Genomic DNA, 27,745 nt, shown 5'->3' with positions numbered 1-27,745 from the left:
GGTCGAGAAACGACACTCAATTTCAAAGTCCAGTGAGATACATTGTGGTCAAATTAGACAGCGTAATACAAAAATCACGTTGTCAATGTGTGCACCATTGATGTACATTCCCGACAGTTCTACAAATCAGCACTAATGAATGATGACGATTTCAGTTTCTAGTGTTTTAGTGTATTCTTATTACAAAACAAAACTTGTGATGAAAGGCTAATGAGCGAACTGGAAGAATGTTTTACTATTCAACCCTTTCAGGGACCGCGGTTACTAGAGTGGACAGCTATTCGCATGTTGTTTTCTCTTATATGAATTCAACTTAATGTCACAGTTGTGCATCAACCACGGTAATGGACCCTTATGTGACATCCACTGCCATTATTTATTTTTTTCCCCATGCTTAAAGACGAATAAAAACACTTGGGAAAAAAATCCGACATTATATGTGCATGAAAAGGGTTCAAATTCATGCATGGAAAATAAGACCTAATATTTTATATAAGACATAAGTGCCTGCGCGTAACTTTGCGAAACGTTCTTTGTATAAAATGTGGAGTCTTGTTAGCACATTTGGGCGAGGCGCATTTCGTGTGTGACACTAATATGAATTTATATTGTCTCGATTCCAGTTAGTCATGTGCGTTGGACTGCGTTTCTCTGCGCCCAGTGAATCTGGCGTCACCAAAACCCAATTAGTCATCAACTTGCAGAGGATTAATTTGCTCTGTGCGCGATACGAGCATCTTCCAAAGGGAGCTCGATCCCCTTCTGAAAACATACAGCTGCAGACGGAGTGCGCAGCGAGGCCAAAAGTCAAGATTGAAGCTTGGAAAGCAGCGAGGAGCCAGAAAGGAATGATCCTGAGGAGAGTTTTTTCTTTCCTGCTGTGGTTGTAACATGCCGGCGAGATTTGATTGGAGCAAGTGGTCCTGAAAATAATGAGTGGATGTTTGCCTTCCTTTCACTGTGGTCAAAGGTTGACCGTTGCAGGTAATATGCCAGCTGCTCCAGATTGCACAATCTATTTATTTATTTTATATCAATAATTTTGTTGATCCCGACCGTAAAGATTTTTTTTTTCGCAATGTCGGCTACTACACCCACTACTTTCTGGGTGAAAGGTAGTGGCATTGGCGTCAGAAGCACTTTCAATTTAAGATTCAGAAAAGGTCTCCTGTTTTGTCCCATGTAGAAAACTGCCAGAAATCTTGAAGGTTCTTGAATGTTGCTGCCGGCCTCCTCCCAGCCTCCCATTTAAACAGGGGTGTGTACACCTTTTTTATATACACTGTATATTTTCATAATGAGGACTTGCGCTGGCCGTTAATGTAACGTCTAAATAGACAAGAGTGCACCCAAACAAAATGTCATCAGGCTTGCCTTGCTTGAATGCAAAGTCACATTTTCCCAGCCTGTGTGCTGTCAGGGCGGGAGATGCGAGGCTGACAGTGAGTGGGGTTCGGGTGGGGCATAGCGAGGGTTGAGGTCATTCAGTTGGAGGGGTGGGGGGCGTTGAAGAACAGCCGTTGCAGCTTATGGCCACCTTCGCTGGTACTGAGGCAAAGCGTTGACGTTTGTTAAGACAGCGCCAGATGCTGCTGATTAGACTTGCTATTACTCACGCATGAGCTCGGAGGAACCAAGGAAAGCCCGGGGAATGCGCAGTGCACCCCCAAACCTTCAATGCGCGCTCTAAAATATGTGTCCAATGTCACAGTCGCTAATGAAAGCAATGTGAAGAGTTGCAGGGAACCCAAGAATGCACTGGCTGCCACCATCGAGTGTGAAACTGCAAAGTAAACGTTTGATTTTAAAATGTTTATTGTTTATTTCAGAAGCACTCTAGAAACAACTTCTGGGAAAACTCTGTGGACTAATTAATTCTGGTTCAAATCTGGATAAAAATATAGAACGATGTAGTTCCTGTCCGTGGCATGTTACTGTCTTCAACTTTTTACTGCTGGTGTCTGCCATTTTTTTTTCATCATTTTGGATATGCAGAATGGAAGGATCACTCCATGAATAAGCTGATGTTCTATTAAGATTTTTTTTTTCAGTGAGTGAAGTCCAAATTAGCAACCGCTGGCATAGATTTGCCTTCTTGACGACATACATTTTATTTGTAAAAGTGAGTGAAATCCCTCCCTCGTAGTGGCCGAAATAAATAAGGTCGCCAACATGGAATCAGGGAAGCGTGCTCCTCCCAGCTCGATTTCTCTCGGGCGACTGTTCCCGATTATCTCCCTCTTGAGAATCAAAGGAATGATTTCATCATACAGCTGCAATGGAAGTGTGCGTCATTTCCACAAAGCGCACACCGAGCCAACTGCTCTATTGGCGAAGTTTGTTATATTAGTAATTAAAGCGTAGATACGCCTCATTGGTGGAATATTATCATCGTTATTCTGCGGCGAAATGAAACAGCACGGGATGGGAGGAAGATACCTTTGGAGAGTGGATTCAATTGATATGGCTTTGTTCTCTGCAGGCCCGACCCAAAGGAGAAGGCCTGACCCCCTACCAAGGCAAGAAGAGATGCTTTGGCGAATACAAGTGTCCAAAGTGTAAGAGGAAGTGGATGAGCGGTAACTCATGGGCCAACATGGGACAAGAATGTATTAAGTGCCACATCAACGTCTACCCACACAAGCAGGTACGCCAGCCTTAACCCGAAATAAAGGGACTTACCGTTAGCTGCCGGGTCATTTTTGACCGAAAATGGGCCAAAAGGCCAGATCCGAAGTAAAAATGTTATTTTTATCGTCCTCCAGGGAAATGACGGGACAGTCCCAATATAATGTCCCAAAAGCTCAAATCTCGCACAATTTGGACTTTGGACTCAAATGTACATGAATACATCCCACAGTTCAAACCATTTTGGGAGTTCACTCAAGACATCCTCAAATCTCAAGGCTATTGCTAAATCAGGCGAGACTTCCGTTCAATCAGGCGAGACTTCCTAACACTACGCGAGAATCTCATGAAATCGCGTGTCCTCCTTCAACTCTCACAAAACTCGGGCAGATCTTGTGAGACTTCCATTAGATCATGCCAGACTTCTTCTACTCTTACAAGAGTTCCTCACTGAGATAGTCTTACACTTTTGTGAAGCGCTTTGTTACAGCTGTCGCTGTTGTGAAAGCGCTATATAAATCAGCATGTATTGTATTGTATAAAAAAAAATCACACAAGAAGACTCCGTCGTTGCTCATGCGATACTTCCACACATATGGTGAGACTTCCTCAATTGTTGCAGACTTCCACTAAAAGAAAGACTGCCACTGAAACCATAGCAGACTTCTCCAATTCTTACCGGACATTTTTTGATAGATCAGAAGAAAACTACATCTAAATAGATTTCTTCACATCTTACCAGACTTGAAAGATGATCTTAGTAATCAGCCGCAAGGTTGACTTGTTTTTGCGCTTTTCAGGACAAGGCAACAATTATGATTTTGACCCAAGATGGCTTAAGTCGATAAGGTCGGATAGGTACATGTTTCTTAATGTGAGCTCTGCCAGGCAAACTTGCTTTTTAAGACGGTGACCTAAGAGATATCACATATGGTCCCGTTTAAAATCTAATAAAAATCACAGTACCAACAATTCATTTTGTCTTTTTGACACTTAAACCAGCTCCCAGGATACTAATTGCATTTCCTGGATTCCATCCGATCCTAAAATAAATATTTTCTTGTTGAAGTCACACTTATCCATCAGTAGCTGTTGCGTAATGCTGCTCAGGAGATGCTGGAATTCCCCTCTTACTGAATGGAACCAGCATGACATTTGATTAATCAAGATGCTACTTTTTTCCAAAAAAACAAACACAAATGTTCCTCCGAGGGCAAAGAGTGCAGAAAAGGACTCACTCCTAAGCAAGAAGAGATATTCATCCCTAACACATTTTCTCGGATTGAAACTTTTACACATTTTACCAAATACATTTTAGGACGACTGCTTGAGGCCCCGCTCGTCAGTACCACTCTCTGCCTCAACATCCAATGTTAGTATAAGGAGATTTTTGTCTCTTTACAAACACACTTGCTAAACCCCAGCGGAACGAAAAAAGACAACGTGGACAAGACAGTTATTATAGTAAATATATATATATATTTAGACAAAAAAAGAAAACACACAGATTACTAGATAAAACGTGTCCGTCCGGCCTCGAGCGTCGTGTCGGCTAGCTAGCTTAGCTGTTGTCGTTGTTCAAAGCTTCCTTGATCTGTGACGTGAGTTGTGTCGGCGCTGATTGGTTGAAGCACGTGCGTACGTGCTCGAACTCACGCTGATTGGTTGAAGCGCGTGCGTACGTGCTCGCGCTCAGCAGAGAGCAGCGGACTATCGATTGCTGAGGCGCGCTTCACTCCAGTGGCGTCGCTACAAGTATAAGGCATAACATGACCAAACAATGGAAAGGTCATCCCAAATGAGATTTTATCATGCTATTAACCGTATTTCCTCCTATTGTGGCCGAGGCAGATATTTATTCAGCCGTCGAGAGAACGAAGCATTTATTAAGAGGTTAGCCTTTTATTGTAAAATGTATTCTTGTAATCATTTGAAATCTTCTATACCGCTTGTCATTTGGGTCATGGATTGGAGTGAGAGGTGATATACTGTACACCCTTGACTGGTTGCTAGCTAAATCCAGGGCATGTATAAACAACCAACCATTCCCACCCACATTCCCCCCTATGGATAATTTAGTGTCTTTAATGAAGCTAAATACTTTTTTTGGAATGTGGGAGGAAGCCGCAGCAGCCAGAGAAACGTGCAGGCCAGACCTGACTTGTGTTTAACTCAACACAAACATCATCTTTCCACTCCAGTATGGCGTACCCTTTCTTTGTGAGACTCTTTACAACTTTATAGGTCCCTCATCCGTCGTGCTGGTGGTGTAAGATATGTTAAGGAGGTCTAGAAAAAAGACGGACGACGAAGCTAGCCAGGCTTCAATTTTCATCTCACGAACCATCTTGTTTTCACCAAGTGGACCACTTTGACTCGCCTTTGTTTCATGCGAGAGAAAGCACATTTTCCGAGCGTGAGCTATATCACACACTGATTATGTTCGCCGTCATGCCAGCCGGCAATCCCCATAAATGGATTAAATCTGCCCTTTCCAATCGCATCCATATGCATGAGATGGAGAAATAGCAAGGCCAGTCAGTCAGGCGGTAGTATATTTGGCATTTCAGATCAAGCGCATAACTTCCACAGACGGCGGGGCCATGCAACCACCCCCCCTCTCCCACACTCCCCCGCCTCACGTTGCAAATAATAGTCCACCAATCATCCACATAAAAGCAGCTGAAAAAAGAGGCGCCGCTTAAAACATCTTACAAGACACACGTCTCCTTGCGGGAACACTCAGAAATGACACTAAATTTTAAGGCTGTTCTATGCTACTCCATTGATACTCGCGAATGCAGGGGTCAAGACAAACGGGATTTACGAACCACAAAACATTGCGCCCCCACCCCAAGAAAAATCCCATAAACCACACTTCACCATTCATCATTACTTATTGAACCAATTCAGGTGGTATTGTGTTGACTCTAAGAACAAAGCAAAACAACAAATCAACAAAAACAGTCAAGTGACTTTTAAATTGAGAAACCTGGGGCTACTTTGACTTTCTTGCTCAAGGATCAAATGGAAAGGTCGGCCGCATGCATGGGGCTTTGGGATCATTCATACAAAAACAATCTCATAAAACCATTTTTGAAATTGGGTTTTAAAACGTTTCAGGCAGGCGACAATGTTAACACGCATGTCTTGTATTTTCAGTCATTTATAGGCTTTACACGGAAATGATAGATTAAGAATTCTAGACCAAGTCTGAAAAGACGTTTAAAAACGTCTTTGGGAGTGAATGAGTTAAGAATCGTTATCGTTATGCACCGTGTAACCTGATAACATGATAAACTGTCCACTGTGGTTACAGCTGCCCCTGAAAAGGTTATTAAAAAAAAAGGCAATTTTGAGACCCGATGTTAAATGCTAGCTAGCTTTGTCAAGCACCCAAATGTCATTACTGTGTAAACTAACAGCCCAAACCACTTTTTTTTTAAATCGCATAATGGTTTCTCATACATCATTTTTTCCCCATTTTGATGTCACCACCAGTGCACAAATATCAGGACAAATTTCCTTTCATCGGGCCCACTTAGCAGAAGAAAAATTGCCATGTACTGTTCGAGTAGTTGCACTGTATCAAATGAATGCTTGAACTATTTGGTGCATATCTGTTTTATGTGCTCAGCCCCCGTTGGCTGGTTTAAAACTTGGGAGGGAACCCAACCCTAATAGGCGCGATAAACTTACAGGGATTTATGATGTGTTGAACTTGAGTCACCCATGCTCTTGTGTGTGTTGTGCGCCCACAGCGTCCGTTGGAGAAGCCCGACGGCCTGGATGTGTCCGACCAGAGCAAAGAGCACCCGCAACACCTGTGTGAGAAATGCAAAGTCCTGGGTTACTACTGCCGCCGCGTGCAATAAACGTCTCCCGTCGCTGTGGTCCGAGCGCCAAGAACGCTTTACCAGTCATCCTCCGCTCCATCGACCCTCAAATCTAGTCACGGTGTTAAGAGATGACATTCAGGAAAAACCAGAGGAATATATTTGTGTAAATCAGCTTCTTGTGCAGGAAAGCCCACTCAAGCATTTTCTCATTAGGCTCATGTTCCAGTCATAGATGACCTCATTTTGGGGTTTGTCACCTTTGTGTTTACAAAAATCTGCCTTCCATTTCCCTGTCAAGTGAAGTGTGCCCGTGCATTGTGTGTGTATATATACGCCGACGCGACATTGCCACAGTTAGGGTCAACAGCACATCTTTATTTACTGTGAATTAACTGAGGGATAATGTGCCATACATCCCAAGCTTGCATGTGGCCTATTTATTTTCTTATCGTCTATTGTGCAATTTGACTTTGAAATGGGACAGGAAAAAAATATATATATATATATACATATATTCATTCATTATGTATATATGTATATGCTTCCACATGTCTTTAGAAACTACTGTAGGCCTAGTATCGCTCCGTTATGTCAAGTGACCATTTATGCAGTTTTTGAAAACAAAAATTGCTCATTATGCATATGCTGAATATATTTGTCGTCGTTTGAAGTGGGGTTAAGTGCCAGTTTCAAGCTTGCCGGAGTGCGTGAAACGAAATGGGAAATACTGAAACGGTGTGGTGCAACAGCTGATTGCGGTATAAAAAGTGCAAAGAGGATTGATGAAGGTTGGCGGGAAAGCAGCCATTTGAAGGCTGGTCAAGTAGAAAACAACCCCCCCCCCATAAAAAAAATACAGGGAGGAGCAAGAGAGTTACTGTGAAACGAAGGAATTCTTGGGCCACTCTGAAAAGAAAAAAAAAATCTTACAATTATGAAAAAAATGTAATGTCACGAGATCTAAGTGGTAATTGTTTCGAGAATAATGTTACATTGTACAAGACTTGAAACTTTGTGTTATGTGAAAATTGAATGTAATATTACCAGAAATATTACAATACTGCCTGCCGTGGGGGGGGGGGGGGGGGGAGTCACAATGAGACTGAAGTTTGGCTAACTCAAAGTAGCCATTATGTCATTACAAGACTAATTTAGCAATAGTACGAGAAACCCCCCCAAAAAACTAACTAATGCTAAGCGACTCCAGTGGGATCAATTTTGTGATGGGAATGAAGTTTGACGTTTGACAAGAATGAACCAACAATGAACCAACACAGGGCTGAAAGAAACCAGGGAAATAAAATTAAACTGAAGACACGCATTATATCATAATGTCAACTTTTCTATTGTAATTCTATGACTTTATTCACAAAGGTGACAGAATCATATTATTTTGTTTTCAGTGTGGCCCGGATACGTCTGTCAATTGGAAGGATTTATGGAATGTAACCAAGGTGGTTTTGGGTAGAGAGAGATTACTTTCGAATGATTTTAACTTTAAATGTACAGTACTATAGGATCAACTACAGAAGATATATTTCCAATTGATAGAAACTGCCATAGGATCATCGTCATAGAAAATATTTTTTTCTAATTACTTTCTTTTTTTAGCTCGACAAATGGCAATGTCGTACTATTTTTTACACTGTAAAATCGTGGATGTGCCTTAGATGGGTTCAAGAAACAACTAGAAGTCAAGATGGTGCAGTAGATGCGTTCACTGTGATGCATAGAAAGTGTGAAATTACATAGAAGAGTTGCCATAAATGGAATTGGAGGTGTGGAAAAGTTAAAATAATTAAAAAAAAACAATGGAGGTTGGTCTTTTTTGCTCTGGGGGGTCTCCCTGACATTTGACAGTTATCAAGTGCAACTTTCTTACGCATTTACACCCCTGTAAAGTGAGAATAAAATTGTCTTACTAATTTGACGCACCGCAGAGAAGAGTGTTGAGAACCCTGCCGGATTTGAATGATTGAAACAAATCAGCGAGTCAATCAAATATCTAAATATTCTTGTGAGTGGACTAGATCGCACTGTATCATTGCGGGGTCTTTCCCAGACTTGGTGGAGAGGCAACCAACAGCTAGCTCACGAGCTAACAGGATTCGGAAAACCACCACGAACCTCCTCGCTCGGTGTGTGTGTAGGTCCACATGACAGAGACACTTTGGGGAATGTTTCATTAAACACGGCGGCACGCACCATTCCGCCTGTGGCTCACCCAACTTAACAGATATTTGAGGACATATGTCCTGCTCACTATACAATATGGCCACAGTGTTGTGCATTCCAACATATTTTGGTGGTGCCTGAATGACACAAAACAATAACAACACCCAACTGTTCTCTAAAATGTAGCATTGTGTGAAGATTTTCAGGGTGTGGGCATAGCTAGCGAGCTCGCTAACTGCACTCATTTGGGATTTTAACTCGTTTCACTGTGCCCCGTTTTAGCCACACACCCCGCCAAAATTAGGAAAACCGAACATTTCCAGCAATTATCTTTATTTAGAAACATCTCTGAATGTACTTCAAAGGGCTCTTTAGATGCTTGTGATCTTGAATATCAGTGATAAACATGAACTGAACACTATGTCCTGAAATGTACATTGTCTTTTGAGCATCTTAAAAAAAAAAAAACACACTAAACTTTGTTTGAATCCGCACAAAGAGACTAAGTTGAAATGTTCAATTGTACAGTAGGCACCCATAATGTGTACAACCGGACATCTTGCTTTTGACAAATGACGTGCCTGCCCTGTACAAGTTACATTGAGGAAGAAAAGTTGCGTTTGTTCAGACTGATGTAACAAGTCTAGCAATGATGTCAGTTCCGACATTTCCCACAATGCAATGTTTCAGCGCCGCTCAACGGCTCATATATGAAAATATATACAGTATATGAAAATGGTTCAACACCCCTGCACTGTGAAGACACCTGAAGGCCTTTCGAACATCGCCCGTGATGCCTTTTTGACGTAACCGTAGTGTAGCGTTGAACATACCGGTAGTTGAAAAATCGGCCTGGTGTCATTGTAAACGGCACATTGGGAGCAAACGGAAGCAGTAAAAACAACAAACAAAAAATCTCTTCTTTTGTCTTGAATTCACATTTATACTTGACTTTTGTATTCGCTTTGCAGTATATATAGCCTATAAAAAAAATGAGCGTATACAGAGTACCGGTATGTGTATTTTGCAAAATGTAGAACATTTTATAGCAACTCGAGTTATGACAGATATTTTATGAACAAATGTTTATGTATATATTTGATGGCTGTCATTTTGGAAGTGTTATGCAATATTTGTGTGTGTGTGTGTGTGAGGAAGGGGGGGGTGAGGAAGAAGGTCCCTTGCTGAGAAGTAAACGTAGCTGGGAGTTTTGTTTCTCCTTGGATTGTTTTACAATAACCTGCAGAAATATTTATGATTTTTTTTAACAACACTTCTTGTATAGAATATGCAAACAAATTGACACTACGGAGAAAATATTGATGTCTACTTAGATTATTATAAATTTAAAAAAAAAAGAAAAGAAAAAAGCTGGTACAGTACTTTTTTTTTCTCAGTTATAAGTCATTGTGAGTTTTTTTTGTAGTTAAAGAATCTGCATTAACGTTACTAATGATGAGCTGGTATACAGACGTATAATCGTTTTGCGGCTGAAAAGTACGATGTTGTGTTAACATGCAGAATGTCTCGCCGCCACTGTATGAGCACGTTAAAACTGTGAGACGCAGCTTGCCTTGAGCTGATCTATGATGGGATGTTCCAGTGTTATCGCTAGCTGTTAGCTCACGACAAAGAACCAGTTGAGTTTGCATGTGCATGTGTGTCCAATGAAGTATTACATTTGTGCAATGTAACATATGTTGCTATTTAAACCCCCCCCCCTTTTTTTTGGTTCCAGTATTACAGCTTTTTGAATACTATTTACGGAATATATGTCGTGTGGTAACAACTAAATGTGTGTATCACTTGTTACATAACATTGCAACACGTTTTAAAAAAACAAATACAAATTTTAAAAAAGGACTCTTGGGAGGTTTTCTGAGAAAAAGGACATTCATGGTTCTGAGAGTTGACTGACTGTGGGTCTGTTTGTCATGTCCATGAAACGGCATTCCAAAATGTGCCTTATTTGTTAGTTAGGAAATATTTTTTTAGTGCTCTAGTGATGTCTCCTTTGATGAATAAAAGTCTGGCTGAAAGTCTGCCTTCTGTTTGGACTTGTGTCTGGTTTGTTTGAATCAGCATCAAAAAGCAGCACATGGTGGGTATCATTCGCACTCGGGGAAGCTCTTTTGGTCATTGGTTCATAATTAGTACACAGAATAGTTTCCAAACGTTTGCAATAGCTGTGTTGCCTTCTGACAACATGTGCATGTTGTAATCTACTTGATAGTATCGAGTGAGTAGTGGTGCAATGATTAATCGACAAATCCATCTGTAATTATTTTTGAGAATCGATTAATAGACCTAAAATTGTCTAAATCCTCAGACTTTCGGGCTCTCGGCAGTAAATATGGTCTGATTTCTGATTGACTGGTCATCATTTTGTTGAATAAAAATAAGACATTTACAAACATCTGCTTTTACTTTGGAATGATCCACATTTTTGCCTATTTTCTGACATGTTACGTACCAAAACCAGGAACCAAATTCTAAAATATATACTGTATGTTCTATCAATTTGAAAAATAGTTGAACAATGGTTTAATTTTTTTTTTTGCAAAAACATACTTGAAAACTCCCAAATCAAATACATGTGAGAAAACGTGAGTCATAATTTCAAAAGGTGCGTTTGGTGTGAATACACATCACAGGACCACCGTAATACCCACATTGAAGTGTTTTTGCGGCAGCAGAAAGCTTTGGGGTTATTTCACTAAGATGGAACCGGGGCCAAATTCAAGATGAAGGGAATTACAATCAATTCTGAATACCAATCAGTATTCGGACAAAACTGTCAGGCTTAAAAAAACACAAACAAGGAAAAGTCAACTAAAACAACTAGACTTTATTTGAGGTCAACCATGGACACTTTTTTAGAAATAGAGCTGCTATTAAATTGTCAAAACAAAAATGTGTGACGACAGCAGAGATTGTTATGCTGAAACAAAACAAACAAGCCAAGTTCAAAGCCAGGGTGGGGGCCCAAATTCTGTCAAGTTTGTTACAACATCTCAAGCCGGAACAACGTGCCAGCATCTCCACAGCAACCGTGTAACGTGAGAGCACAAACAAACGCTGGTGGAAGGTCAGCATGCAGATGGTTTTTATTTTCGGGGGGGGGCTCAAAAAAAAAATCTCTATTATTTACTTACACAAAGCACCAGCCTGACAAGCAACACAAGCAGCCAGCCTCACATATGAGCCCAAAGACATTTTCTGGTGCGCAAGATTGAGGCCGGCGCATGGATGTCACCTGATGTCACTTCCTGCTGGGATGGACAGGAAGCGATGGAGTCTAAAAAAAGCCACTGGCTGTTTTCCAGGAAGGTTGCAAAGCAGCGGGGGCACGAGCCAATGTCCTCAGAGTGGGCCGAGAGAGCGGGAACATCGGACGTTTATTTGGCAGGAAGTGGCCGGGGGAATTGCACAATATGAAGATTTGGACTCAAAAGGATGACCCCGAACTTGCCAACACATCAGATGAATGATGCGAGAAAGATTTATGAGAAGTCCTTTTATCCAAAGGTCCGCATGGAAATCTATTTCACTTGCCCGCAATCTGCCACAACTATTTTCTTGATCACACCGCCATCGTGTAAACCAAAGGCTTCCATTTTTGAGACCACGTCCATACCTGACGTTACCTGTCCGAACACGACGTGTTTGCCGTCCAGCCTGCCGACAAAACACAAAGGGATTCCACACACACACACAAGATTACATTTTGGATTTTTTTTGTCTTATTTTCATCTTTTGACACCAACACTAAACATTTTCAGTCTACGGCTGAAATAAACAATTTATGGCTGCAATCTGCCACAACTATTTTACTTTGATTCTGTTAACAACGTATTAAAGATGAAGGTTTTACCATTCGGTTTTGGTGGTGCTGATAAAGAACTGGGAGCCGTTTGTGTTTGGGCCTGAGTTGGCCATTGACAAAGTCCCTGCGCACAATGAAAACAATGTTTCAAGATGACTATTGTTAGGGGGAAAAAAACAATTAAATTAAAAAAAAAAGGCTTTTGAAATTGAATTTCATTTGGATACTTGTAAGTAGGTCAGTCAGACTGTGATTGAAAAGAGCAGAAATAAAATGTCAGTAGTACCATCTAGTGGACATGCAGGGTATACAGTGTGTACAGCTAAAAATAAAACAGACAACACAAAAAAGAACCACACACAGCAAATTACAAATAGAACTATTGTCTTGTATCATATGCAGAGCTTGCAAATTTTCAAAAAGATGGCACCAAAGCAAGATTGTTACTGTTGGGCTGAATTGTTTAGTTGAGTTGTTATTGTTATAAAATCTGTGATTGGGTGGATAACGAACCACACGTGAGGATTTACTGTACGCAGATGTGAACGATCAGATGAACCACGCCTGACTTCAAGAAAGACCATCTTTAAAATAAAAAAAACTAAAAAATAATAATGATAAAATAATAGAACTGTGAGATTCACCTGCTACGGTGTGTTTTAACCTAAAGTTCTCATCCTTGAAGGTTTTTCCGTAAATAGATTTCCCTCCGGTTCCGTTGTGTTTGGTGAAATCTCCTCCCTGTGACACACACACACACACACCGTCAAAACTAGGAAGAAACAACATTAGAAGTCATTTTTAAAGTCAGTCTGACAGTTAACTGACCTGACACATGAATTGTGGTATGATCCTGTGGAACACACACCCCTTGTAGCCAAAGCCATGCTCTCCTGTGCACAAAGCTCTGAAGTTCTCTATGAAATAAAACACGTTTATTATCTTTAACACAGTTGGAATGACCTGAGAATGTTGACTTTACCCGCAGTCTTTGGCACCACGTCGGCATTGAGCTGGAAGATAAACACATAAAGAAGCACATGTGTTCACAGACGCCCTGCAGGGGACACCAAAGAGAGGCGAACGATGCTAACAAATGGCTATCTAGCTAGCTACCTGAATTATTATTCTCCCCAGAGGCTCACCGTCCGCCTCGATGTCCAGAAAAACGACAGGGTTCTCAATCGGACCCGAGGAGAGCAACCTCACTGTGGCAATGCCGAGAGGGCTGTATTTGATTCGGTTTTTGACGACAAACATCTTTGCCTCGAGCTATTAGCTTTAGCTTAGCACATCTCCAGGGCAGAGGTGATGCTCTGTGGAAGTGAAACGTCACGCAGCCTTGACAGGAAGTGGAAGATTAACAGCGACATCGTGTGGCAGAATTCGGCAGTGCAAGAACGTTTTAACATTTATTTCGTTTAATTTGTGCAAGTATTAATTGGGTTCAATTGAAACACGATTTACGCATGCTGTAATATATTTTTAATTGAATTATCATATGTACTCTCTGTTGTATTTTAATTTAACTTCGTGAGTCCTGTGAGAAGTGCTTAACGTATAAACGTACTCACCTTGCGTTTTTTTTCCCAAATTGCATTGTTTGAAGATACAATACTAAATTAAGTAGCACCCTTAAATAACAGTCATTTTAGTAATACGCCTTATTATATGCTGTGACTACAATATTTCTCTTAACAAGAGATGATAATAAAAGATAAAATACCAGAAACCAAATATTCTACTTCAAGTACAAAAAAGGAACATTAATTTGTAGTTAATTCAATCTTTACTTGAATATTTTTGTCAAAATTAAAAATATTAGAAAAAACCTGAATAATTATTACATGTTAATTTATTTCAAAATACTACTAACATTAATATTGCCTTTAATAACTTTCTATTTATTACTTTTTACATCAAGATTCGCGATGAAGATGGCACCCTATTTTCCTTGATTTTTGAATTTATATTACATACTGTACGTTTTAATTTATGGAGAATACATCATGTGCAATAATAGAACTTAACTGGGTGTTCAAATGCAATATACCGTATATTAATACCGATGGAAATTAGCACTTATTTAACATCTTTGTCTATAGCACATTGTCAGAAGTTGTTGGGTAGTTCATGATGTGGAATTTTACACATTTTCTTTTCTTAAATGTACTGTGCATCTTGTATGAATCATGAAAGAAACGGTAAATAGCAGCTTCCCTTTCGTGACAAAGTGATTTTTCAAGCCTCTACTAAAACTTATGACTTGTTTCCTGTGTATAGTACACTCAGAAAGAGTTAAATTTTAGTATATAGAGGCACGTCCAACATTGTGTTTCATCGGAATACATATTTATTAGATAAATATTAGGATGTCACGTCATCTAACTACATACAGATTTGCAAGACTAAAAATCACAATGTTTGTCTGACCAATAAGAACTGATTGTACATGAGTGAATGTACAAACACCAAGAGAGAGAAAGACAACTGCCACGTGTGCCAATCACTTCAGATTGTACCTTTATAGCATTGTTTGCCAAATTGCATAAAAACTATAAACTGGACATTTTATTATGACTTTTTTTTCTCCTTTACAAACTCTAAAGCTTTGTCTCCAAGTCCTAATGAAGGGTGTGAATCATTTTGTAGCACCTTTATAAAGTACACAGGCCATGGAGAAATACACAGAATAATTACACAAGGGGGAAAAAAATGTATTTTGTGTCAGGGGCTCCCCCCCCCCATGCAAGGGAGGGTTGACATAAAGTATTTTACACAAATGAACAGGCGACGTTAGCGAGGTCTGCGATCGTCAAAAATGATTTCAATTGGGACATCTGACAGGAGGATGCAAGCTTTACAAATTCTAAATACACTATGCACACTCCTTCTGGAGAAAAAAATGAATACATTTCTGTTAATGGGTCTCTATTTGTCATTTACAATATGTACACATGCGCGCACACGCGCATCCCCTCACAGTCACGGCCTCGCAATCCACCCTTGCTTCTTGCTTTTAATTATTATTATTATTATTTTTTGAACATGAATTCTCATCTCATTGGCTGGAAGTGGACAGAGATGCAAACTGACTGTGTAGGGAACATCCCAATGCGGCAGTGCATCGTCTTACATTAAAACTCAAAACAATATTTGACAAGTAAAACATATTTGGTTGCATATGAAGGGGTTGGGGTTCGGGGGGAACTCAAATGGGGTGAAAAACGAGTACATTTTCAACTTCATTGACTGCATCAAACTTGAAAAGCAAAAAAATGATAATTCATTTAAAACCACATAAAATTAGGGTTAAAATACATAAAAGTATGCATTTTTGAAACAACATTGAATTGTTGAAAGGTAAAGCCAATTATATAAAAATGTTTTGGGGGGGTGGACATTTGGACCTCTAAGCTGCTTTTACACTTATTTTAGACACGATACCAACACACCACATTTAAAACAAAACAAACAAAAAAGAAAGGGTGGCAAAGGGGAAAAATGTACACCAATACACACAAGGCCAGAGTGCATTTGGAACAGTTTGGAAGTGGGCTTGTGAGTACAGTATTTGTATAGTGTATGTGTGTGTGTGTGTGTGTGTGCATGTGTGTGTGTATGTGTGTGTGAGACACAGTACCATGTCAAGTTGACAGTAATAGATGGGCACAGCACTGCACAGTCACTAAGTATTCACAAAGCGTATATACAACAGTTGTGCGCACGCAAGCACGCACGCACACACACACACGCACACACACAAAGGAGGCTGCATGATGCTGGGAACAGATGCTGCGTTCAAATACAGTTACCAAAAATAGGAAAGATCTGCTTTGGGGACAGAGAAGGGAGAAAAAAAAGTAAAGAAAAAAGCACATGAAAATGACGACGATGTAGAAAAACAACAACAGATGTACTCGAGCAATAAATATCGATTGGATAAACAATCAACAGGACGCATTGGCACAATTGCAAAATAATAAGAAAAAAAAAGATGTGGAAGAGAGACATGATAATAAATAGAGCTTCTGCGGAGTGGAAGGAGGACATGGCGGTGGATTTGCTCCCCTCTTTACATCTGCTGCAGGCAGGACGACCACACGCACATAAACACACGTACACACACACACACACACTGCACTATTCGTCCTTTCAGCGAGGTCGTGCGCTCCATTTGCCGTGTGCACTCTGGAGGGGTGGAGGGAGGGGGAGGGCCGTGGGTTCAAAGGTCGCGGCATGAGCTGCCGTACTTGGAAGAACATGTTTGCAAAAAGTAGACAGATGCACAGACAAGAATTGTTTTTCCCACAAAAGCCAAATCATGCTTAGATATAAAAAAAAAAAGAAAGAAAATCGTCTCCTTGTCTCCAGGCTTTTGTCGTTTACAAGTGATAAGAATAGCTGCACACTTGATAAAGTATCTTAGACATGTATATCAACTATATACATTTGCATGACGTTGCCTTTTTTTTCTCTTCTTTTTTTTTGTGCCCGCCAACGTGGCCGTGGATGTTGTTGGTGGAATTTTTACACAAAAACATGTGCAGGGATGAGCTGCATTCCCATATGTTTCCCCCCCCCCCCCATCCCATGCAGCACATCTTCTAGAAAGACAGTGTGCACGTGTGCGCATGGGATACAGTCTCAAGTGTCAAAAGTGGGAGACGTGTCTGTGGACCGGACAGTCAAACGCGTCCCCCTGTGAGGTGAGCTTCAAACGAGGAAGTGGGGAACGGGGGCAGCGGGAGGTTAGTTGTTCTCAAAGAGGGAGAGAAGGTCGTCGTTGCTGTTGGCCGGAAGGTCGGGAGGATCCAGGTACGAGAGGAGCTCGTCCGGGTTGGCCAGCTCTGGAAGCAGCTGTGAACGACCCAATAAATGGAGAGAGTCAGGATTTTTTGCGACACCAATGACACGGTTGAAAAGTACGGAGATACAAGCCATCGCTAGCTTAATGCTAACACATAGTGAGAAACACCAATGATGGGCTAACAAAAACATCTGTCGTGGTGTTACAATGCTTTGAGGAACAGATATTTGAAAACATACAGTTGAGCAACACGTAGAACAATACTGACGAGCATATATTCTTTATCCTCGGAAAAAAATGCTACATGACTAAGAATTAGAGTCTCTTACATTAGTTGCTTTAAATGATTTTTAAGTTGATCTGCATGACTCTATTGCAGTGCCGCAATCATTAAATTGTCATCACAATGAAGTGTAATATTACAGATAGGTATTTTCCTTCAATAAAAATTGAGAAATGTCATTTCCATTCATTTGAGGAAAAATAATTTGAGAGGCACAAATGCACAGACACAAGACAAGGTGGTGGCAAGAGTGTGCACATCACCCCTCTTATAAAAGATATGTGGCTGTGTTCAGAATTAATCACTTTCAAACTTATGTTAAACGGGAGTCAGTAGACACACGCAAAGTTGTGTTATTCTCGCAGGCCTTTCCTGTCATTTTTCAGCTTTCGAGCAGAAGATTTTGCACTGGCCGCTATTTTGAGGTGTTTCATGACAGCTACAGCTGTTGTGAAAGCACCGTATAAAGATGAACCGTACTGTAATGTTCATAATGACGAGGGTTGTTCGATACCACTCTTTTTCAGACCGATACCAGTATGAGTATTCCCTCTTTGATTACTGACCGATACAGGGAACCGATACCTGAATTACTTTTGATATACTGTATGTAATTTAATTTTAACACAATGACAGAAAATTGTGACTGCAGATGATTCGCCGATGTGTCAAACGACTGCAGTATCACGCCAACTACTGCCAAGGAGCACTCACTTGATAATTTTTTTTTCTGCCTTTAGTATCGGTAGCTGGTATCAGCAATCAACACCACGAGTATCTGATACCTTGAAAGATGTGATATGATGTCTGGTATCGGAACCCAAATACCATGTGGGAAAATGTTTGACCTTAAACTGCATAATTTTAACCGTGTTTTTCCCACATCAAGCTTTGTCCGCTGCGTTTTGGGTGACACAAACACACACACACTTACATCCAGCGAAGGTTCGGGCATGTCCGGGCCATCTGACGAGGGGTTAAATGTCAGATCGGCGTGCGGGTGAGCATTCTGGCCGGGCGGCTGAGGCGGCTGAGGCTGCGGCGGCGGGCGAGACGGCTGCGAAGACGACGGACCACCGCCGTGATTCAAGGGCGGCCCCGATTGGCCGCTGCCGCCGTGATGCATGGAGGGCCCCGATTGGCCGCTGGGGTGGGGAGAAGCATGCAAGCCGGGCTGCATGGAGTTATGGGACGGTTCGGGATGGGACATCTGCAGGAGCCAGAGAGGGAGACAGAGGGTAGCAGATGGAGAGAGGGATGTATAGAGAGGGGAAAAGTGAAATGAGTCCCAGCGTGAATAATGTGAACCAGGCCCTTGAAAATGGAAGCTGTGATGAGCAGACACATACAGCTGCAACACTTTATGGCGAGCATGTGAGCGCACACGTCCTGCTTCGGCCCACAAAGCAAAATCTCAGCCTCTCATTTCATTTCGGCTGTGTTTGAAATGACTCGCCGTTGACTTGATATCGTGCTCTGTATCGTGAGTTCCGCATTTTGTTTGCGCTGTCGGAGCACGAGGGAGAAGTCGGAATAAACAATTTCAAACTCAGCCGATGTTCCTCTTTTGTCCTCAGCGTTAAAGTAAAGTATCATCAGCGCTACTTACCGTGTCATTCATGCCGTGGTTGAGGGGCTTGTCCTGGGACAGAAGACCGCTCGGCCCATCCGGCGGGTGGGAAAGTTGAGGGCCGTGGATGAAGTCACTGATAGGTGGGCCCCCTCCTCCTCCTCCTCCTCCACCTCCAGCTCCACCGCCTCCAGATGGGTTCCCGTGAGGAAAGTCAAAGTTCCCTTGGCTGTGGTAAGGGTTGCCTTCAAAGACCAAACCAAACCGCATTAGTGACCTCATGAAATTTATATTATATGACTACAGTTTTCATTACCTGCTCCCGGGTAATCTCCTCCATTTCCACTGGCATGTTGGCCAGGGTGGTGCGGGGGATAAGGGCTGGGACCGGGTCCATGACCGTGGCCGGCTCCTGGCCCGCTTCCAGGCCCAAGCTGGGCAATCATTTCCATCACGTTGGGCATGGTCATCTGACTCGGGCTCATGGTCTTGAAGCGCTTGGCCAGCGGTCCGTCGGGGTCCTCTTTGATGTGCAGCTCGGACTTGATGGCCACGGGCCGCCAGCTGCACGTCGGGTCAATCGTGACCTCCTCGAACTCCGAACTGTTGACGATTGAATTAGAAGCGTTAATTCAAAGCCTGCACTCAACAGAACGAAGCGTATTTTCAATTTCAAACTTACTTTTGGATGGCATTGAGGATCCCCCACATGTACTGATCCACTTCGAGACCTTCTAGTAATGCTGTTTTACTACAAGGAGGAAAAGATGACAACGCAATATGAGGTAGGAATGACTATTATGAGAAAATCAAGGCAGACTGGGCGGAAATAAAAGTTCCCTGGATACAAAGACAACATTGTGGAGCTACTACATTAGTCTATAGCAGGGATGGGCAACTTAAATGCTGGAGTGGGCCGCATTTTTTTGTAATCAGTCCTATTGGAGACCCACAGTGGAGCACACACATGCTAACCAGATGTATGAAAAACATGCTATTACAAATATGGGGAAAAAAATTAATTCCAGGTGCAAAGGGCTCTCTTGCATAAGAATCACCATTCATGGATGGCACAAAACTGCGAAACATTTTTTTTCCCACAAAAATCAACTCACCCACAATTTGAATATTATTGAGGTACCATGTTTGTCCTGCATATGATTCCAAATCTGCCCAAAAATATTAGGGCTGTAGTATAGGGCATAGGGTATAAATCCAGTGTAAGGACAACAAAGACACATCTGCCATCTAGTGGTGATTGGTGATATTACACTTTTAAAGTTTGTTGTTTAAAATTTAAAAACTTGACATACTTGCAAACAGGACACCTCCATGTGCCTCTCTCACAGTTTAGCTGCAGGTAAGACTCCAGGTCGAAGCACTGCGGACGACACAGAAGACAACATGATCACTTACTGTGTTTACATGAATTAATTTCGATAAACAACTTTTTCGATATCCACAAACCTGCACATGTTTGCAGTCGTGGCCTCGCGCGGGCAGCTGAATGCGGCGGAAGGTGATGGGACACTTGAGCGACACTTTGATGGCCGTTTGCTCCACGCCGTCCTCCCCGTTGAGAGTGGTGCTGCCCGCCGAGGCCGCCACACTGCTGAAATTCCTCTTGACTGGAAAAAGAGAGATTCATTCTAATAGTTATGTCTTTCAGACAGATACCAGTTCTGAACTATTGATTATTCACTGATACCAAGTAACTGATACCGCTGGCACTCTTGAAACATAAAATCTGTATTAAACCAATGACAGATATGTGTAATGAAAAACCTTTGGTTTATTTCTGACTAGAGGCAAACCAGTCGCTCAGCAATTAAAGACTTTAAATCCAAAATAAAACACAAACAACTAACTTTGAATACAGGATTAATTTGCAATAAATTAAAGTGCAAAATGTTAGCCGTTGTTCAAAATACATGCAAAATAAATGCTGGTTTAACTGTTAATCGTTAAGCATGACACTAGAAAAATGTATCACATTCTAAGTATAAATTAATGTATAACTAAGTATACACTGTATATTGTTGAATATTTTTTCGGCATGATACCTGGTATCGGTACGCGCCGGTACGTATGTGTTTTCGATATATATATATATATATATATTTTTTTTTAATATAGTTTTTTTTCTTTTAAATGTTAGTGGATAAATAATGATTGTGAAATCCTCCAGATTATGCGACACCGCCATGTGCTGTTATTTTGCATCTTTGCATATTGTGCATTGATATATATTTGTAAATTCCGTTTTGCATTTGGGCACGGTAGGAGTGGGATGATGAAACGTTTGAAGTCAGGTGAGGCCCAACCCAAAGCCCAGCAACCAAATACACAGCCCGCCCCTGTGAAAGCGTATTGTAAGCGCAAACGGCAGCAGGTGTCGGAGGGTAATTGAGATATTAACACACGGCGGCGTACTTTTGGTGATGCAGTGTTCCGCGGGAAGGAGCCTCTTCTTTAGGAGCCCCTGGAGGACAGAGCGCACAGATGGCCTGTGGACCAGCTGCAGCACAAACAGATGCGACTGCAAAGGAATACATAACAAACAAACACACATCTATTAAACTTGAATCTTCAACACCAGCTGATGTTTTTGTCCCAGGAAATATGGTCTCTCCCCGGATAGTGGGCCACACTCACGCAACAACAGGCGGTGACGGTGATCTGGATGGTGTTCCTGCCCGGCTGGCACACGTGTTTCAGGTGCAAAGGCTTGTGAGAGGTCTTGTTGTCGCCCCGCTCGATGGTGAGGGGCGTGGCGTTGACGCTGACCTGGACCGAGGCCGGCCAGTTGGTGTTCATCTGCCTGTCCTCGTGGTGGTAGCACTTGAATTGCAGCTCCAAGTCTGACCTGCGGAGGAGATGGATTTGCAAGATTTGCAGACTCTTGATTTTCCTCGTCTTCAGCTTATAACATTTACATGCACAAATCAAATCAAAAATCACAATTTCCATTTGTTAGCTTTTTTAGCGGCATCCAGGTAAAATCCACCTGGTTGAAATCACTTGGTTTTGGGGGAGTGGTTCCGTCTCGCGCATGAGCCAATGCTATTGTAACCATGACGACAGGTGCCAGAGACAGAGCTGAGACAAATGGCTACTTGTTCTGAGGCAGTCCAGGGTCTGACGACAAAACGACAGTCCCATTAACTCATTCAGTACCAGCCAATTCTGGACCAAGTCTGAAAAGACGTTTAAAAACGTCTTTGGGAGTGAATGAGTTAAGGACGAGCGAAAAGCGCAATTTGTATTTTCCCCATATGAAGGCAGCACTTTATTACCAAGCCGTCGAAACAACTTTTGTCGATTCGTGTATGTTGTGCATGCAGCGGTCACATCCGCATATTTTCGAGAATTAAAAATTTGTCTTAATTCCGCACTTGATGTGTGGGCAGGCATGTCAGAGACCCAACGATGTATGTCGATATACACGCAACTAAAATTCTGTTGGCTAGACGGCTTGCTTGAAGGGAGAATCCGTTACCTCCACATGAGGGTCTGGTGGACGGAGGGCCGCAGGTGGAAGACGTGGTTGCTGACAGCCAGGTTGTGCTCCAGGCGGAACGGCTCGAGCACCACGCCGTCTCTGACCGGGAATGTCAGCCGCAGCTCCTCGTTGGTAAGAGCTGGAAGGAAAACAGTAGTTTGGAGTTGACTTCTACAAAATATTTATTGAGGATATCTGGATTTAGAAAAAATGTTTATATTTTGACTCTGAAAAGGATTGTATGTACGGTGTACTCACAAGGAGGAAGTGCTGTCATATTTGGTTTCATGTCAGGTGGAAACGGGGGCTTCACGTCCTGGTTTGGTGACAGGTACGGAGGAATACTACTCCCGGGCGTCATGGGCGGCGTGGGATTTCCAGGTACTGGTGAATGGGGGTAGTTCCCAGGCCTGGGGGGCTGGATAAGAAAAAAACCCAACAAATATTAGCTCACATCCATTCAGGAATTTGGATAATTCAGACATTACGCCAGAACTTACCCCATTTCCTTGCCCGTATGAGTAGCCGCCACCCGAGAAGTTGGTGCCCTGCCCGTTAAATGGCTCTTGCTGCAAATTTAACATTGATACATTTGAAATCATCACCTTGCTGACATCAACCATGGACAGAGGAGTATCAAACCTTGTAGTACTGGCCCATGGGCATGCCAGGTGGGTACTGTCCTTGCCCCTGCTGCCCGGGCATCCTCTGTCCCGGGTAGTTGGGCGAAGGCAAGGGCCTCGAAGCGGTGGGAGTCGGGTACTGCCCCTGCTGCGGTGGGAACTGGCTGTTCGGTCCATACTGACCTCCGTACCCAGCCTAGGGAGGGACATTCAAGCAACTGACTAATTGTATAGGTGCAAAAGTATATTGTAAAAACCCATTGAGGGGGAAAAAAAACAAAAATGATGGTTAAAAGAATCAGTGATATAGAGACGCCGTGATATAGTGGGGGAACAGTGTATATTCACCCTTTCATGCACCCTGTAACCTGATAACATGATAACCTGTCCACTGTAGTAACCACCGTCCCCGAAAGGGTTAATTAACAGCATAAAGATACAGGTGTGGCAGGGTGCCCACTCACCTCGCCAGGATACGGCCGCTTCATCCCCTGCAAGGGGATGCCTTGCCGAGGTCCTCCCGGGTAGCCCTGCTGTGGCATCCGCTGGCCGTGAGCTCCGAAAGGTCCCATTCCAGGGGTCCGGGCCTGAGTCATGCCTATGGGAGGCCCGCTCATGTTTGGGTTGTTCATCCCTGAACCCATGCTGGCAGGATTCATCCCTCCGGGGGGTCCTCGTGGACCTGGTTGGTTCATGAACTGACTATTGTAGGCCTGAGCGGGACCCATTTGGAAGGATGAACACATCTAAAGGCAATGAACAGAAAGCTTGAATGTCTCGACTATTTGGTTGGAGAACAGCTACCTATGTTTCTAGAGAGCAGGACATTTTACAGTTTCTCACGGCTAAATGATATGGCAAAATCATTTCATGCAGATTTTAGATAGATTTCCAAGATATGGTTCGTGGGCCCCAGTTTGAGACTGCACTGCACTGCACAATGGCACCAAACCAAACTTCTCGGTGGAACGAGCCTGATGTATCATTTGGCTGTATGTTCAGAGAACTGTACCTGTCCATACTGGTTCATGTCTTTATTCTGCGTCTCCTGTAGCGCCGCCACGGTGGCTGTTGCGGTGGCGGTCGCCGTCGCGGCGGCTGCAGCGACGGCGGCGGCGGCAGCAGCGGCGGCCGGCTGCGTGAAATCGCCGGATGGACGCGTGTGGGAGGCCATGCCCATCCCTCCGGGGGGCGGGTTGGGCCCTCCAGAGTAACTGTAGGAAAAGGTGCGTGTCAAGGTTGGAATAGTTTGCAATTTTTCATTGTTGTTCGTTTAAATTCTGACATGTTTTTTTTGGGCTGTCCACTGTCCCTGAAAGGGTTAATAAAAGACATTTAAAAACAATTATGGTTAAATTTATGTCGCTTTTATAATTCAATGTAAGAGTTTATGGGTTACAAGTAAGGGGCTTTTAAAAATATATATAAATATTATTCACATTTGGACGTTATATATATTTGGATATAATTCAATTTGATTAAAATGTTTCAATCGCTAAGCATTTGTATATAATCATATCATATAGTGTAGTCTATACAGGGAAAAATGCATGTTAAAAAAGCAAGCTTGTCACAGTCCAGCTAAGGATTTATTTGTTATTGCATGGCGGGCAGCATCAATGCTCCCACGGGCCCTCAAGATGCGACTGAGTCAGCCTCTTTCTTACCTGCTGCTGTATCCTCCAGGTCCTCCGGGGTATGCGGGCCTGGAGTACATCCCCTGTTGCATGTACTGCTGGTTGGAGCCACCTTTGCTGGGGAACTGCTGCTGCTGGGCGCTGAACTGGGGAGAGTTGAGCCCTGCTGCGCTGGCCGACATTCCCGACGCCATGGGGTTACCCCCGGGATTCATGGGATTATTGCTGTTGGCCATTGGGTTCCCCAGAACCTGGATTGAATCCGAAGGAAATCATGATCGTTTTGTGAAAGCAAGACAGAAGAAGTGAGGCGAACATGCAGGGGACCTACCTGGCTCTGTGATGTGTTGGTGACGCCCCAAACTGTTGTAACCACAGACAATGACCCAGGGGGCTGGTTAGTGTTTTGTTGCCAAGGGACAGAGTCATAGGGAAAAGAGCCATCGCTGGAGAATAGATAACACAAACCTAATGTTACTATCAATTTCAAAATTATTCTTGTTCATAAAAATGAACAAAACAATGATTATTCAATATGTCGTTCATCATCAGTTTATACTGTGTGGGTGTGTATACACACACACACACACACACACACACGATTACTGGATTGTTGTTTGTAAAGTGTTTTAAAATAATTTTATTTTATTTAAAAATGTGTTTTAAAATAATTTTATTTTATTAAAAAGTTTTTTTACCTTGTAAAAATAAAAAAGATAAATAAAAAACTAAAACTAATACTAAAACTAATACAAACTAAACGACGAATTTTTGAAGAAAAAAAAAAATCAAAACTAACAAACGTGCTCTGAAAACTACCGCCGCCGCCCCCCAAAAACTAAACTATCATGGCATTTCAACACACCAGCCAATAGAGAGCCGGCCGGCAGAGGACCACATCCGAAAAAAGGAAACTGCTTTGGTCGTGGTGCCAAAAGTGTTGGGCAATGAAAAGTTACTTTTCACAACACCGCTTCAGCTCCAGAATATGTGCTGATATGCAGCCACCTCCCTTAAAAATGAAAAAGCTCAACACGACTTGTTGAAAAAGGCCTTGCATTTGTCCCGATGGCTCGGAATGCCAGGCATTCCCATCTAAAACAATCCGAGCACCGGGTTCCCTCCAATAAACAACCAGATGTTGAGAGGCAAGTGGCCAAGTGCAGGGTGCAGGACAAGCTGCTATTTTTGGACGAGAGCTTGTTTTCTCTTTGAGGTTAGAGCTCGGGATGAATGACATGCTCAATATTTCCTCCAACGGGAATAATATTACAACAAAGATCCTCCTCAGACTCCAAGCAGGAATCTTGGTGAACTCCGGCTGTCTTTCTTTTCTTTTTATGTGTGTTTTACTTCAACCCTCCTGTTTGATTGAGTGTCATGAGCACACAATGTTCTCCAAAAACATTACTTAAGTCTTCCCTGCTGGTCCCCCCTCGTTCCAACCCCTCCTTAAATCTGCTCAGCACCCTTCAAAGTAATTCTGCCTTGCACTCCAAAAAATGCAAATCCTGTGTGTCCTTGAAGACTGCATAAGCAATGACTTCAACAGAATAGTTTTAATGAAGCCCTTCCTGGAAGAGAGCACAATGAAGTGGAGTCCGTTTTCATCGTTAAGTCCAATTTTTAATGAGGAAATCGTATGAAATGCTGGCAAAAATAAGAAAGGGTCGCAGTGAGGAAGTTGACCACTAAAAGTTGTTTTTAAGGTTTGGTTGGAGGTTGCCATTTTGGAGCGCAATAAAGCTGGGTGCTGCGGTCAAAAAATAAAATAGAAAAAAGCAGAGATAAACAGCTTATATCAGTATATTATACCCTCTTGAAAGAGTCAAACCACATCGAATCGAATCGTAACTCCGCTGAGTCGAACCAAATGGACTCGTTCCACTTTCAAATCCAACCATCCTTGATTCATTTTGCACCCCGTGCATCAAAAACTCTATCGAACTGGTTTTTGGGACGCACACCCCGAGACCAGGAGTGTTTGCTTCTGAAGATATTTATTTCAATGCTCAAGGAAGTTCTCAATGCCTCGCAAGAATGCGTCGTGCCGAGTGACCCGTGGTATTGAGTAGACTGTTGGATGCGGCCGCATGTCCCCCCCCCCGCCCCCCGAAACAATTTGTCGCAGTTAAAAACCTTTTGCCAACCGGGAAAAGACAATCGTGATTGGTTGATAGAATCCAAATATAAATCGTCAGCCAAATGTATTCCGTCTACTGCCTAAACTGAACACCTCTTGGTGCAATCACAATAATCCACACATTTTTTTAAGACCACTGTCACTCAAAAGTGAATATTCCGATCTTTATAAAGGCACATTTTCCATCTCATTGGATTGCGCAGGTGAACCTTTTATTCTGTGCCACCTTCGGGGATGAACACTAACCTGTGCGTGAGGCCGGCCTTCATGCTGTTCATGCTGGGCTGCATGGGCACTTTTCCCTGCGATTCGTTTTGCCTGTTCTTCTGGTGACGCACCAGGAGCAGACGAGCCAGCTCCTCGCACCACGACGACAGCAGGGCTGCGAATACGACAACACATGCGGGCACGCACACACACACACACACACACGCACACACACACACAGACGGACACAACATATGCGTTAAGACTCCCAGAATGCACTGCGGCGGCCAGGACTCAAGTGTTTCCCCTCGATGACTTGTCATCTTGCTCAAGCCTCGAGAGGGCAGCCTGACTCAAAATATACGACTGTGCAGAAGTCTTATGCCACGCTTTAATCACCTCACATAACTTGTTACTCGGTGGAGCCGAGATCTTCGGGAAGGCAAACTATTGGTTTGTGAGTTAGGGGGCTACTGATTTGCTCATATAATAAGCTCACAAA

The 27,745-nt window shown here is 42.6% G+C and overlaps 3 protein-coding genes across 5 annotated transcripts in view; 1 reads left to right on the top strand and 2 right to left on the bottom strand.

Moving 5' to 3' along the window:
* Positions 1 to 10,686, top strand: part of zcchc24 (zinc finger, CCHC domain containing 24) — a 39,760-nt gene extending 29,074 nt beyond the window's left edge. Inside the window, exons 3-4 of the mRNA XM_086121433.1 lie at positions 2,483 to 2,647; positions 6,390 to 10,686. Coding sequence (XP_085977559.1) covers positions 2,483 to 2,647; positions 6,390 to 6,503 — 279 coding nt within the window. The 3' untranslated portion in view covers positions 6,504 to 10,686. The remainder of the gene's footprint in view (positions 1 to 2,482; positions 2,648 to 6,389) is intronic.
* Positions 10,687 to 11,470: 784 nt separating this feature from the next.
* ppifa (peptidylprolyl isomerase Fa) lies at positions 11,471 to 13,817 on the bottom strand. The gene is made up of 6 exons (XM_086121434.1): positions 13,585 to 13,817; positions 13,451 to 13,481; positions 13,297 to 13,385; positions 13,113 to 13,209; positions 12,517 to 12,592; positions 11,471 to 12,320 (listed from the first exon to the last, which is right to left on the bottom strand). Exons 1-6 carry the CDS (start codon positions 13,726 to 13,728, stop codon positions 12,185 to 12,187), a joined length of 573 nt encoding a protein of 190 aa, XP_085977560.1. The 5' UTR covers positions 13,729 to 13,817; the 3' UTR covers positions 11,471 to 12,184.
* A 1,157-nt stretch (positions 13,818 to 14,974) lies between these two features.
* Positions 14,975 to 27,745, bottom strand: part of zmiz1a (zinc finger, MIZ-type containing 1a) — a 118,751-nt gene continuing 105,980 nt past the window's right edge. For 2 of the 3 annotated variants that reach the window (XM_086121835.1, XM_086121837.1), the window contains 18 exons: positions 27,283 to 27,418; positions 25,225 to 25,339; positions 24,924 to 25,144; positions 24,269 to 24,470; positions 23,721 to 24,002; positions 23,276 to 23,452; positions 23,134 to 23,202; positions 22,892 to 23,051; positions 22,631 to 22,772; positions 21,787 to 21,997; positions 21,565 to 21,670; positions 20,599 to 20,759; positions 20,445 to 20,512; positions 19,814 to 19,882; positions 19,448 to 19,734; positions 19,171 to 19,376; positions 18,496 to 18,771; positions 14,975 to 17,328 (listed from right to left, as the gene is read on the bottom strand). In XM_086121835.1, the coding sequence (XP_085977961.1) occupies positions 17,221 to 17,328; positions 18,496 to 18,771; positions 19,171 to 19,376; positions 19,448 to 19,734; positions 19,814 to 19,882; positions 20,445 to 20,512; positions 20,599 to 20,759; positions 21,565 to 21,670; positions 21,787 to 21,997; positions 22,631 to 22,772; positions 22,892 to 23,051; positions 23,134 to 23,202; positions 23,276 to 23,452; positions 23,721 to 24,002; positions 24,269 to 24,470; positions 24,924 to 25,144; positions 25,225 to 25,339; positions 27,283 to 27,418 (2,996 nt within the window). In that variant the 3' untranslated portion in view covers positions 14,975 to 17,220. The remainder of the gene's footprint in view (positions 17,329 to 18,495; positions 18,772 to 19,170; positions 19,377 to 19,447; positions 19,735 to 19,813; positions 19,883 to 20,444; positions 20,513 to 20,598; positions 20,760 to 21,564; positions 21,671 to 21,786; positions 21,998 to 22,630; positions 22,773 to 22,891; positions 23,052 to 23,133; positions 23,203 to 23,275; positions 23,453 to 23,720; positions 24,003 to 24,268; positions 24,471 to 24,923; positions 25,145 to 25,224; positions 25,340 to 27,282; positions 27,419 to 27,745) is intronic. The other variant, XM_086121836.1, reaches the window with a different exon arrangement.

The sequence above is a fragment of the Hippocampus guttulatus genome, chromosome 10 (assembly GCF_054856545.1).
Source record: "Hippocampus guttulatus isolate MCC_2025c chromosome 10, RoL_Hgut_1.0, whole genome shotgun sequence".
Classification (NCBI taxonomy): Eukaryota; Metazoa; Chordata; class Actinopteri; order Syngnathiformes; family Syngnathidae; genus Hippocampus; species Hippocampus guttulatus.
The sequence above is the reverse complement of the archived record's forward strand: the minus strand, read 5'-3'. Positions and strand labels throughout refer to the sequence as shown.

Coding starts and splice junctions, on each gene's coding strand:
- ppifa (XM_086121434.1), bottom strand. CDS start 13,728: ATGTTTGTCGTCAAAAACCGAATCAAATACAGCCCTCTCGGCATTGCC. Junction 13,210..13,296: donor TACCACAATTCATGTGTCAG/GTCAGTTAACTG, acceptor TGTGTGTCACAG/GGAGGAGATTTCACCAAACA. Junction 12,593..13,112: donor GTTAAAACACACCGTAGCAG/GTGAATCTCACA, acceptor CATTGTGCGCAG/GGACTTTGTCAATGGCCAAC.